Here is a 12,679-nt window from a genome sequence, read left to right on the forward strand (position 1 = left end):
GTATTTTTTGTGTGTGATCTGTGCAGACGGTGGCCGCAGTCCCTCGGAGCCCCTGTGCAGGGTGATCTTTGAGAACGAGCAGGAGGACCCCACCACCCCCACTAACAAGCCCCCATCTGGGCTAGGTGCTGGGGGCAGACGGCGCAGCCTGGTGAGTTCTGAGCCACAGCACGTCACCCTCATCGTGTTTGGCATCGGCATGGTGAACCGCACCCACCTGGAGGCCGACATCGGGGGCCTGACCATGGAGGCAGAGCTGAAGAAGATCCACGGCAGCTTCACACTCAAGGAAAAGATGAAGGGTGAGGCTCTTAGTAGTGATGCGTGGGTTGACTCATAACCTGCAGTCCCTGCGGTTATATCTGTGGGGCGGGCGTGTTTAGGATTATTAAATATTGTGTGGATGAAGGGCGGGTAGGTGGCAGGCGGGTTGAGTGAAGAGAAAACAATAGCCTACCTGAAAACATCCATAAATGTCTCATTCTTTTGCAATTATTTTGCAATTTATACAGGCTACATTACTGAGTTACAGTAATGTAACATGTGTTTGGCGCCGACAGAGATGGACGCCTCGCTTCGCGTTCTTAGGAAACTATGCAGTATTTCGTTTTTTTATGTATTATTTCTTACACTATTACCCCAGGAAATCTTAAGTCTTATCACATACAGCCAGGAGGAACTTTTGGATATAAGAGCAACGCCAACTTACCAACATTACGACCAGGAATACGACTTTCCCAAAGCGGATCCTCTGTTTGGACCACCACCCAGGACAATGGATCGGATCCCAGTAGGCGACCCAAAATAACGGCGCCGCAGACGGAGCGGTCTTCTGGTCAGGCTCCGTAGACAGGCACACCGCCCACCGCTCCCGAGTATACTACTCGCCAATGTCCAGTCTCTTGACAACAAGGTAGACTAAATTCGAGCAAGGGTTGCCTTCCAGAGAGACATCAGAGATTGTAACATTCTTTGTTTCACGGAAACATGGCTCACTCGGGATGCGTTATCAGTGTCGGTACAGCCACCCGGTTTCTTCACACATCACGCCAACAGAAACAAACATCTATCTGGTAAGAAGAAGGGCGGGGGTGTATGCCTTATGATTAACGAGTCGTGGTGTGATCATAACAACATACAGGAACTCAAGTACTTTTGTTCACCTGACCTATAATTCCTTACGATCAAATGCCGACCGCATTATCTACCAAGAGAATTCGATTATAATCACAGCCGTGTATATCCCCCCCAAGCAGACACCTCGACGGCCCTGAAAGAACTTCATTGGACTCTATGTAAACTGGAAACCATATATCCTGAGGCTGCATTTATTGTAGCTGGGGATTTTAACAAGGCTAATCTGAAAACAAGGCTCCCTAAATTTTATCAGCATATTGAATGCGCGACCCGGGCTGGCAACACTCTGGATCATTGCTACTCTAATTTCCGCGACGCATACAAAGTCCTCCCTCGCCCTCCTTTCGGCAAATCTGACCACGACTCCATTTTGTTGCTCCCAGCCTATAGACAGAAACTAAAACAGGAAACGCCCGTGCTCAGGTCTGTCCAACGCTGGTCCGACCAGTCTGATTCCACGCTTCAAGATTGCTTCGATCACGTGGACTGGGATATGTTACGGATAGCATCAGATAATAACATTGATGTATACGCTGATTTGGTGAGCGAGTTTATTAGCAAGTGCATCGGTGATGTGGTACCCACGGTGACTATTAAATCCTTCCCCAACCAGAAACTGTGGATTGATGGCAGCATTTGTGCAAAACTGAAAGCGTGAACCACTGCTTTTAATCATGGTAAGGCGACCGGAAACATGACCGAATACAAACAGTGTAGCTAGTCCCGCTGCAAGGCAATCAAACAAGCTGAGTGTCAGTATAGAGACAAAGTAGAGTCACAATTCAACGGCTCAGACACAAGACATATGTGGCAGAGTCTACAGTCAATCACGGACTACAAAAAGGAAACCAGCCCCGTCACGGACACCGATGTCTTGCTCCCAGACAAAATATACAACTTCTTTGCTCGCTTTGAGGACAAGACAGTGCCACTGACACGGCCCGCTACCAAAACCTGCGGGCTCTCCTTCACCACAGCCAACGTGAGTAAAACATTTAAACATGTTAACCCTCGCAAGGCTGCCGGCCCAGACGGCATCCCTAGCCGCGTCCTCAGAGCATGCGCAGACCAGCTGGCAGGTGTGTTTACGGACATATTCAATCAATCGCTATCCCAGTCTGCTGTTCCCACATGCTTCAAGAGGGCCACCGTTGTTCCTGTTCCCAAGAAAGCTAAGGTAACTGAGCTAAACGACTATCGCCCCATAACACTCACTTACGTCATCATGAAGTGCTTTGAGAGACTAGTCAAGGATATCACCTCCACCCTACTTGACACCCTAGACCCACTCCAATTTGCTTACCGCCCCAATAGGTCCACAGACAACGCAATCGCAACCACACAGACAGCGTCGTGAATAAGGCGCAACAGCGCCTCTTCAACCTCAGGAGGCTGAAGAAATTTGGCTTGTCAAGAAAAACACTCACAAACTTTTACAGATGCACAATCGAGAGCATCCTGTCGGGCTGTATCACCGCCTGGTACGGCAACAACCGTAAGGCTTTCCAGAGTGTAGTGAGGTCTACACAACGCATCACCGGGGGCAAACTACCTGCTCTCCAGGACACCTACACCACCCAATGTCACAGGAAGGCCAAAAAGATCATCAAGGACAACAGCCACCCGAGCCACTGCCTGTTCACCCCGCTATCATCCAGAAGGCGAGGTCAGTAGAGGTGCATCAAAGCTGGGACCGAGAGACTGAAAAACAGCTTCTATCTCAAGTCCATCAGACTGTTAAACAGCCACCACTAACATTATGTGGCTGCTGCCAACATACAGACTCAAATCTCTAGCCATTTTTATAATTACCATTTTGATGTAATAAATGTATCACTAGTCACTTAAACAATGCCACTTTATATAATGTTTACATACCCTACATTACTCATACCCGTTCGGCCATCGCTCATCCATATATTTATATGTACATATTCTTAATCATTCCTTTACACTTGTGTGTATAAGGTAGTTGTTGTGAAATTGTTACATTACTTGTTAGATATTACTGCATGGTCAGAACTAGAAGCACAAGCATTTCACTGCGCTCGCATTAACATCTGCTAACCATATGTATGTGACCAATAAAATTTGATTTGATTTGATACATTGAGGTTTTTCTTTCATTATTTTAGGCTATCTGACATTAGAGCGTAAGTCTAAGCTTCAGGGCCTAACTGTACATGTGCCAAATAGCCTACACTCCAATTGCCAAATGCTTTTGGGTACGGGCATAATAAGTTTATGTAGATCCACAGAGGGGGAAAAAAAGGACAATGTCAGAGTTGAATTCAATAAGAGCTGCGAAATAAAGAGAAGGGAGGGCAAGAAAAGTCATGTTTAGGAACGATTTTATGAAGTTGTAATAAAGGATGATTGTATTGCCGGCTATGTTATGTGTGATTGTGAGAAGCTATACAAATTCAACAGTCACACGATGGGGACTTCAAATAGGGCTATGGCACGTCAAGGGAACTGTAGCCTGCTGTTCAGATCGGTTAAATTGAAACTGAAATCTGGACTGTAACTGTAGGGCTATAACCTCTGACATAGCCTTAATGTTAACTCCTGCAGAATTAAGCATTTCTTGCAGTTATATACCAAAGGTATGCTAAATTTGGACTCGGGAACAGGACTAGAGAAATCTGTTGTCTTTCTTTTCAGCATCGTGAGGGAATGCGAAGTTAGATAGTTATTTTTTTTGTTATTGCATTTTCTCCCCGGTCCCTGAACGTCTTTGCGCCGCGGAAGAAGCAGGGATGCCAGAGAACTTGACCGATGTCAACTGAATTGAAGCATTCATTCTACCGATTTATGGTATTGTTCTGGTGAGCAAGGGTTTATATAGTCTTCTAGGTCAACATATAATGACAGAAGATAAGCTGCTTGTATCTAATTGTAGACATGTTGACAAACAAATAGCCTTCCAAAATGTCAGAAATGATAAACAGAAACATATCTAAATCAGGCAAATGAAATCATGCACCCCCTGTCAAAAATGGTTACGTTGTCTCTGACTGTAGACTACAGCGCATTTTCTATATTAGCAAGTTATGGTCGGGTGCGAGCCTCAGATTTTCACTTTATCACATATAGTCGGGCGGTTGCGGATCGGTTATTAACAATTGCGGGCCGGTGCGGGTGAACAAACCGGTGAGCCGCGCACCATTAGCTCTTGGTTTACGTCACTAGTTCAATACACTGCCTCTTTGTATTACATTTTGCAGTACCTTATCTGGATGATAACTCCAAAATCTGTTTTCAGACATACTGCACCAGAAGATGACAGAAACGTGTGCATCAGCCCACATAGGAGGAGTAAACATTGTGCTCCTGGAGGGTATCACGCCAGACATTCAGTAAGTACTGCTCAAATTTAGGCACATAGCTGCTTCATTTGCATTTTTGTATTGAGGTTTGAAGTTTGATAGTGTGCATTTGGTCTCTGTGAATTGTAAGACCTAAAATAACCTTTCTAGTTCATTTGCCTGTCATTTTGATAACTTGTCAAATTAATTATATGGAACGTTTTAATTTCCTACCCCACTGTCCCATTGATTGCATGTCAACATACTGTGTGAGTTATTCCTACAGTTACTTCACAGTAATCAAATCCTAGAAATATTCAAATTACTGCAAATATTCTGCTGGCATCACTGGAAATACTTTTGGCAGGCGAAGGAAGGTGGATAGATATTCTAATCTAGTCTGTTGTCAGTATCTCTGCGTGAATACTCAATTTCTCATTTGCTCTCTTTTTTTTTACTTTCCCTGCTTTCTCTTCCATTGTTTTACATAGACTGGAGGATTTCCCTACATCTCCTACCAGCACAGCCAAACAAGAGTTTCTGTATGTGTTTATAACTACTGCACCTTGGCACATCATTGCAATGCCACAGTAGTACCTAGTTAAAACACAACTATCATTTTGTCTGGAGTCTGTGGTAACGCAGTGTTTCTTCAGTGTACAGCTCTAGCTTTGTTATTGTCCTTCATCGTGTTAGATTGGTAATCCCCCACTGTCCTTTTCTCCTGTTTCTGTGTTCCTTCCTTCATGTGTATGGCGGGTAGAGTATCTTTATAGATCAGCTATATCGCAGCGATTCATCCTGTAATCGGGATCTAATTTATTGTTGATTTTTTGGCAACGTAATGGATGAGCCTATAAAACCCTCTAATTCTTATGCCCCCATAACATGGATGTCGTTATGTGCTTCTTCGTGTGTAGTATGCCTGCTGTCTAACAAAAATGACCCAAACACTGTTTGTACATTGTTGTTCTATAGATGTTGTCCTGTCTTAACCTGTTGTCAAACAGTCATATTAGAATCCCTGACACTCTACTCCGCCCATTCCAGAACGGTTGTGAAATGCAACGTAGCTAAGTCCCAGGCCCTGTACAGCGCTCAGCGGGGCCTGAAGACCAACAACGCAGCTGTGTTCAAGGTGGGCGCCATCATGATCAACATCCCACAGCACCCAGCCACGCTGCACAGCATGATGGTCCGTAGCTCCCATCAGCTCTCAAAGCAGATCTCCGACCTCATCCGCCAGCCGTCCAACGTGTGAGTCTAGGAGGAAATTGTTGTATTATTCATAAGATATTGTATTATTTAAACTTTGAGTCCCATTGAAATCTATAGGTATCTCCTAGGTGAGCCCCTCCCAAGAACTGGGGCTGGGTAGGCAGAACTGCTTGCTCAGTGTGGTCCTCACCTATGTGTCTAGTATGACAGGAAAGCATTTCAGTGAGAGAACCATTTTCTTTCCTCTGAATTTCCATCATGGACTAAGCAAAACTTCTTCATCTTGAACTATGTTATTTTTTTCTTTTAGGTCACCCCCCAACAGGGAAGACACCCCCACCCCTCAGCCCTCTGACAAGGCGTCCAGCATCAACCAGACCCCCGTGGAGGCCAATGAGTTCCCCCAGCTGCCAGAGGGTCTGGAGAAGAAGCCCATCGTCCTCAAGTTCAGCGCTATGATGGACGGCATCACCATAGGAGCAGCCCTTTTGCCCTCCCTCAAGGCTGAGTACAAGATGGGCCGCATGAAGAGTCACGGCATGACAGGTACAGTGCCTTCAGAAAGTATTCATACCCCTTGATTTATTCCAGATTGTGTTGTTACAGCCTGAATTAAAAATGTATTAAATAGATTTGAAAAAGTTGTTGTTTGCAATATTATTGAAAATTAAATTAAGAAATATCTAATTTACAGTACCAGTCAAAAGTTTGGACACGCCACCTCAGGGGTTTTTCTTTATTTTTACTATTTTCTACATTGTAGAATAATAGTGAAGACATCAAAACTATGAAATAACACATATGGAATCATGTAGTAACCAAAAAAGTATATGTATACAAAAATATATTTTGGATTCTTCAAAGTAGCCCCCCTTTGCCTTGATGACAGCTTTGTACGCTCTTGGCATTCTCTCAACTAGCTTCACCTGGAATGCTGTTCCAACAGTCTTGAAGGAGTTCCTACATATGCTGAGCACTTGTTGGCTGCTTTTCCTTCACTCTGCGGTCCAACTCATCCCAAACCATCTCAATTGGTTTGAGGTCGGGTGATTGTGGAGGCCAGGTCATCTGATGCAGCACTCCATAAACTCTCCTTCTTGATCAAATAGCCCTTACACAGCCTGGAGGTGTGTTTTGGGTCATTCTCCTGTTGAAAAATAAAGTATAGTCCCACTAAGCGCAAACCAGATGGGATGGCGTATCGCTGCAGAATGCTGTGGTAGCCATGCTGGTTAAGTGTTATTTGTATTCTAAATAAATCACAGACCGTGTCACCAGCAAATAACCCCCACACCATCACACCTCTATGCTTCACGGTGGGAACCACACATGCGGAGATCATCCGTTCACCTAAAACTGTGTCTCACAAAGGCATGGCGGTTAGAACCAAAAATCTAAGAATTTGGACTCAAATTACAGATTTACATTGGTCTAATGTCCATTGCTCGTGTTTCTTGGCCCAAGCAAGTCTCTTCTTCTTATTGGTGTACTTTTGTAGTGGTTTATTTTCAGCAATTCGGCCATGAAGGCCTGATTCACGCAGTCTCCTCTGAACAGTTGATGTTGAGATGTCTGTCTTTTTAGTTATTTTAATATGATAAAAAAATATTTAAAAAACTTTATTTTTTATTTTTTATCTTTCTTTAACTAGGCAAGTCAGTTAAAAACAAATTATTATTTACAATGACGGCCTACACCTGCCAAACCCAGACGATGCTGGGCCAATTGTGCGCCGCCCTATGGGACTCCCAATCACAGCCGGTTGTGATACAGCCTGGATTCGAACCAGGGTGTCTGTAGTGACGCCTCTAGCACTGAGATGCAGTGCCTTAGATCACTGTGTCACTCGGGAGCCCACTGTTACTTGAACTCTGTGAAGAATTTATTTGGGCTGCAATCTGAGGTGCAGTTAATTGCTGATTTCTGAGGCTGGTAACTCTATTGAACTTATCCTCTGCTGCAGGGGTAACTCTGGGTCTTCCTTTCCTGTGGCGGTCCTCATGAGAGACAGTTTAATCATATAGCTTCATGGCTTAATGTAATGATGGACTGTCATTTCTCTTTGCTTATTTGAGCTGTTCTTGCCATAATATGGACTTGGTCTTTTACCAAATAGGGCTATCTTCTGTATACCACACCTACCATGTCACAACACAACTGATTTGCTCAAACGCATTAGGAAGGAAAGAAATTCCAAATATTAACTTTTAACAAGGCACACCTGTTAATTGAAATGCATTCCAGGTGAAGCTGGTTGAGAGAATGCCAAGAGTGTGCAAAGCTATCATCAAGGAAAAGGGTGGCTAATTTGAAGAATTTCAAATATAAAATATATTTGGATTTGTTTAAAACTTCTTAGGGCTGCAATCCCGTTAACGGGATCGATATGACAACAGCCAGTGAAAGTGCAGGGCGCCAAATTCAAACAACAGAAATCTCATAATTAAAATTCCTCAAGCATACAAGTATTTCACACCATTTTAAAGATACACTTCTTGTTAATCCCACAACAGTGTCCGATTTCAAAATGGCTTTACAGCGAAAGCACCACAAATTATTATGTTAGGTCACTGCCAAATCACAGAAAAACACAGCCATTTTTCCAGTCAAAGACAGGAGTCACAAAAAGCAGAAATAGAGATAAAATGAATCACTAACCTTTGATGATCTTCATCAGAAGACACTCATAGGACTTCATGTTACACAATACATATATGTTTTGTTCGATAAAGTTCATATTTATATCCAAAAACCTCAGTTTACATTGGCGCCATGTTCAGAAATGCCTCCAAAATATCCGGAGAAATTGCAGAGAGCCACATCAAATAACAGAAATACTCATCATAAACTTTGATGAAAGATACATGTTTTACATAGAATTAAAGATAAACTTGTTCTTAATGCAACCGCTGTGTCAGATTTCAAAAAAGCTTTACGGAAAAAGCAAACTGCAATAATGCAATAATCTGAGGTCGGCACTCAGAGCTCAATCAAGACAAAAATATATCCGCCATATTGTGCAGTCAACAGAAGTCAGAAATAACATTATAAATATTCACTTACCTTTGATGATCTTCATCAGAATGCACTCCCAGGAATCCCAGTTCCACAATAAATGTTTGATTTGTTCGGTAATGTCCATCATTTATGTCCAAATAGCTACTTTTGTTAGCGCGTTTGGTAAACAAATCCAAAGTCACGAAGCACGTTCACTAAAAGCAGATGAAATGTCGAAAAGTTCCGTAACAGTCAGTAGAAACATGTCAAACGATGTATTGAATCAATCTTTAGGATGTTTTTAACATAAATCTTCAATAATGTTCCAACCGGAGAATTCCTTTGTCTTCAGAAGTGCGATGGAACAGAGCTCGCTCTCACATGAACGTGCCTGGTCAGCGCATGTTCAGGTCATGATAGACCTTACTCAATCCCCTCTCATTCGGCCCCCCTTCACAGTAGAAGCATCAGACAAGGTTCTAAAGACTGTTGACATCTAGTGGAAGCCGTAGGAAGTGCAAAATGACCCATATCCCACTGTGTATTCGATAGGCGATGAGTTGAAAACCTACAAACCTCAGATTTCCCACATCCTGGATAGATTTTTTTCTCAGGTTTTTGCCTGCCATATGAGTTCTGTTATACTCACAGACATCATTCAAACAGTTTTAGAAACTTCAGAGTGTTTTCTATCCAATACTAATAATAATATGCATATATTAGCAACTGGGACTGAGGAGCAGGCAGTTTACTCTGGGCACCTCTGGGCACCTTTTCATCCAAGCTACTCAATACTGCCCCTGCAGCCATAAGAAGTAAAAAAAAAAAAAAAAAAAAACATTGGTTACTACATGATTTCATATGTGTTATTTCATAGTTTTGATCTTCACTATTATTCTACAATGTAGAAAATAGTAAAAAATAAAGTAAAACCCTGGAATGAGTAGGTGCGTCCAAACTTTTGACTGGTACTGTAAGTATTCACACCCCTTTGCTATGACACTCCAAATGTAGCTCATGTGCATCCAATTTCCGTTGATCATCCTTGAGATGTCACTACAATTTGATTGGAGTCCACCTGTGGCTAATTCAATTGTTTTGACATTTAGAAAGAAGCACACCTGTCTGTATAAGGGCCCACAGTTGCCAGTGCGTGTCAGAGCAGAAACTATACACTGAAGTCCAAGGAACTGTCCTTGGATCTCCAAGATATAATTGTTATGAGGCATGTACACTACATGTACATGCCTCGTCGAACATCTCATTCCAACATCATGGGCATTAATATGGAGGTGGTCCCTCCTTTGCTGCTATAACAGCCTCCTCTCTTCTGGGAAGGCTTTCTACTAGATGTTGGAACATTGCTGCGGGGACTTGTTTCCATTCAGCCACAAGCATCAGTGACATTGTGTACTGATGTTGGGCGATTAGGCCTGGCTCGCAGTCGGTGTTCCAATTCATCCCAAATGTGTTTGATGGGGTTGAGATCAGGGCTCTGTGCAGGCTAGTCAAGATCTTCTACACCGATCTTGACAAACCATTTCTGTATGGACCTCGCTTTGTGCACAGGGCCATTGTCAGGCTGAAACAGGAATGGGTCTTCCCCAAAATCGTCTAGAATGTCTTTGTATGCTGTAACTTTAAGATTTCCCTTCACTGGAACTAAGGGACCGAGCCCAAATCATGAAAAATAGCCCCATTATTCCTCCTCCACCCAACTTTACAGTTGGCACTATGCATTGGGGAAGGTAGTGTTCTCCTGGCATCCGCCAAACCCAGATTCGTCCGTCGGACTGCCAGATGGTGAAGCATGATTCATCACTCCAGAGAACGAGTTTTCACTTCTCCAGAGTCCAATAGCGGCGAGCTTTACACCGTTACGCATGGTGATCTTAGGCTTGTATGCGGCTGCTCGGCCATGAAAACCCATGTCATGAAGCTCCAAACGAACAGTTCTTGTGCTGACGTTGCTTCCAGAGGCAGTTTGGAACTTGGTAGTGAGTGTTGCAAATGAGGACAGACTATTTTTACGCGCTACACGCTTCAGCACTCGACGGTCCTGTTCTGTGAGCTTGTGTCGCCTACCACTTCGCGGCTGAGGTGTTGTTGCTCCAAAACGTTTCCACTTCCACACAATAACAGCACTTACAGTTGACCGGGGCAGCTCTAGGAAGGCAGAAATTTGACGAACTGACTTGTTGGAAAGGTGGCATCCTATGACGGTGCCACGTTGAAAGTCAGTCACTGAGCTCTTCAGTACGGGCCATTCTACTACCAATGTTTGTCTTTGGAGATCCCATGGCTGTGTGCTCAATTTTATACACCTGTCAGCCACGAGTGTGACTGAAATAGCCAAATCCACATACTTTTGGCCATGTAGTGTATCTGGGGAATGGTATAAAACAATTTCTAGAGTGTTGAAAGTTTCCAAGAGCACAGTGGTCTCTATCATTGGAAATGGAAAAAGACTCTGCCAAAGGCTGGCCATCCGACCAAACTGAGCAACCGGGCAAGAAGGACCTTGGTCAGGGTGGTGACCGAGAACCTAATGACCACTCTGACAGAACTACAGAGTTCCTTGGCTGAGATAGGAGAACATGCCAGAAGGGCAACAGTCTCTACAGCACTTCACCAACCTGGGCTTTATAGAAGAGTTTCCAGACGGAAGCCTCCTTTAGAAAAAGGAACATGACAGCAGCATGCCTTGAGTTTTTAAAAAGGCACTTGAATCCCATTGAAAATCTGTGGAAAGACTTGAAGATTGCTGTTCACTGCCGCTCCCCATCTAACTTAACAGAGTTTGAGAAAATCTGAAAGGAAGAATGGGAGAAAATCCCCAAATCCAGATGTGCAAAGCTGATACAGACATACCCAAGACGGCTCAAAGCTATAAACTCTGCCATAGGTTATTCTACAAAGTATTGATTCAGGGGTATGAATACTTATGTAAATTGGATATTTCTGTATTTCATTTTCAATAAATGTGTAAAAATGTATGAAAACATGGGGTATTGTGTGTAGATGGTTGAGAGAATCTATTTAATCCATTTTGAAATTGGGCTGTAACACAACAAAATGTGGAATAAGTCCAGGGCTATGAATACTTTTTGAAGGCACAGTAGTTAGCACCCAGCTTTAACCTCCGACTGGGGTAATGGGATATTGTACTTGTATTATGAGGATCTTATAATTTGTGATCTGACAATGCATCTTAATTTAATTCTGAGTGGATTGATAAACTCATTGTTCTCTGCAGGAGCCCAGACAAGGTTCACGTTCGAGCTGCCCAACCACAAGCTGTGTTTCCAGTCCAAGGTGTCTCCGGTGGACACCATGTCCGCCATGCCACCCTCGGCCAACCTCAACCTCCCGCCAGTCACCATGTCTGGAGAATACATAATGGAGGACCACGAGGGCCACTCGGATTTTACTGACGACTTCCCAATCCCCATGAAGCAGGGCAACTACCTCCAGGGGAATTACCTGCGCTGTGTGGCTGAGGTGAGGCTGCCATATTCAAGTAGAGTAGCTCCGGTATTGCAGACTATACCTTTTATTAATATAAAATATATGTCAACACAGTTTTGTTCTATTTTGATTGTTTGTTCATTTGTTTGGATATTATTTGAGCTAGATATAAATTGGTGTCACGCGTAATGCTCATGCGGGGTGAAATGTGTATATATTTGTGGATGTGAGTACTCAGTCCGTTGGGCCTGACGAAGATACTTGTGAATCGAAACATTGTCAATAAAGTGGTAATTGGCAGCATATTCAGTCTGTGGGCCTTTCTGTTATTTTCATTGATTTCAATCCCCCTTCACGTAGATTGGTTCTTTTGAGCACAACCTCACCACTGACCTCCTGAACCACCTGGTGTTCCTGCAGAAGGTTTTCATGAAGGAAGTCAATGAGGTCATCCAGAAAGTATCAGGTCTGTCCCGCTGTATAACACAAGGACATTGAAAGTTGTTGTTGTGTTTCAGTATTTTGCTTAGACACTTTGGGTTAAATGTTTG

At 43.4% G+C, this 12,679-nt stretch overlaps 1 protein-coding gene across 21 annotated transcripts in view; it reads left to right on the forward strand.

Moving 5' to 3' along the window:
- Positions 1 to 12,679, forward strand: part of LOC139553457 (bridge-like lipid transfer protein family member 1) — a 142,884-nt gene that overhangs the window by 83,978 nt on the left and 46,227 nt on the right. For 20 of the 21 annotated variants that reach the window (XM_071365779.1, XM_071365782.1, XM_071365785.1 and 17 more), the window contains 7 exons: positions 27 to 302; positions 4,403 to 4,496; positions 4,937 to 4,987; positions 5,496 to 5,702; positions 5,974 to 6,209; positions 11,917 to 12,161; positions 12,489 to 12,594. In XM_071365779.1, the coding sequence (XP_071221880.1) occupies positions 27 to 302; positions 4,403 to 4,496; positions 4,937 to 4,987; positions 5,496 to 5,702; positions 5,974 to 6,209; positions 11,917 to 12,161; positions 12,489 to 12,594 (1,215 nt within the window). The remainder of the gene's footprint in view (positions 1 to 26; positions 303 to 4,402; positions 4,497 to 4,936; positions 4,988 to 5,495; positions 5,703 to 5,973; positions 6,210 to 11,916; positions 12,162 to 12,488; positions 12,595 to 12,679) is intronic. The other variant, XM_071365788.1, reaches the window with a different exon arrangement.

This window comes from Salvelinus alpinus, chromosome 25 (assembly GCF_045679555.1).
Source record: "Salvelinus alpinus chromosome 25, SLU_Salpinus.1, whole genome shotgun sequence".
In the NCBI taxonomy this organism is placed as follows: domain Eukaryota; kingdom Metazoa; phylum Chordata; class Actinopteri; order Salmoniformes; family Salmonidae; genus Salvelinus; species Salvelinus alpinus.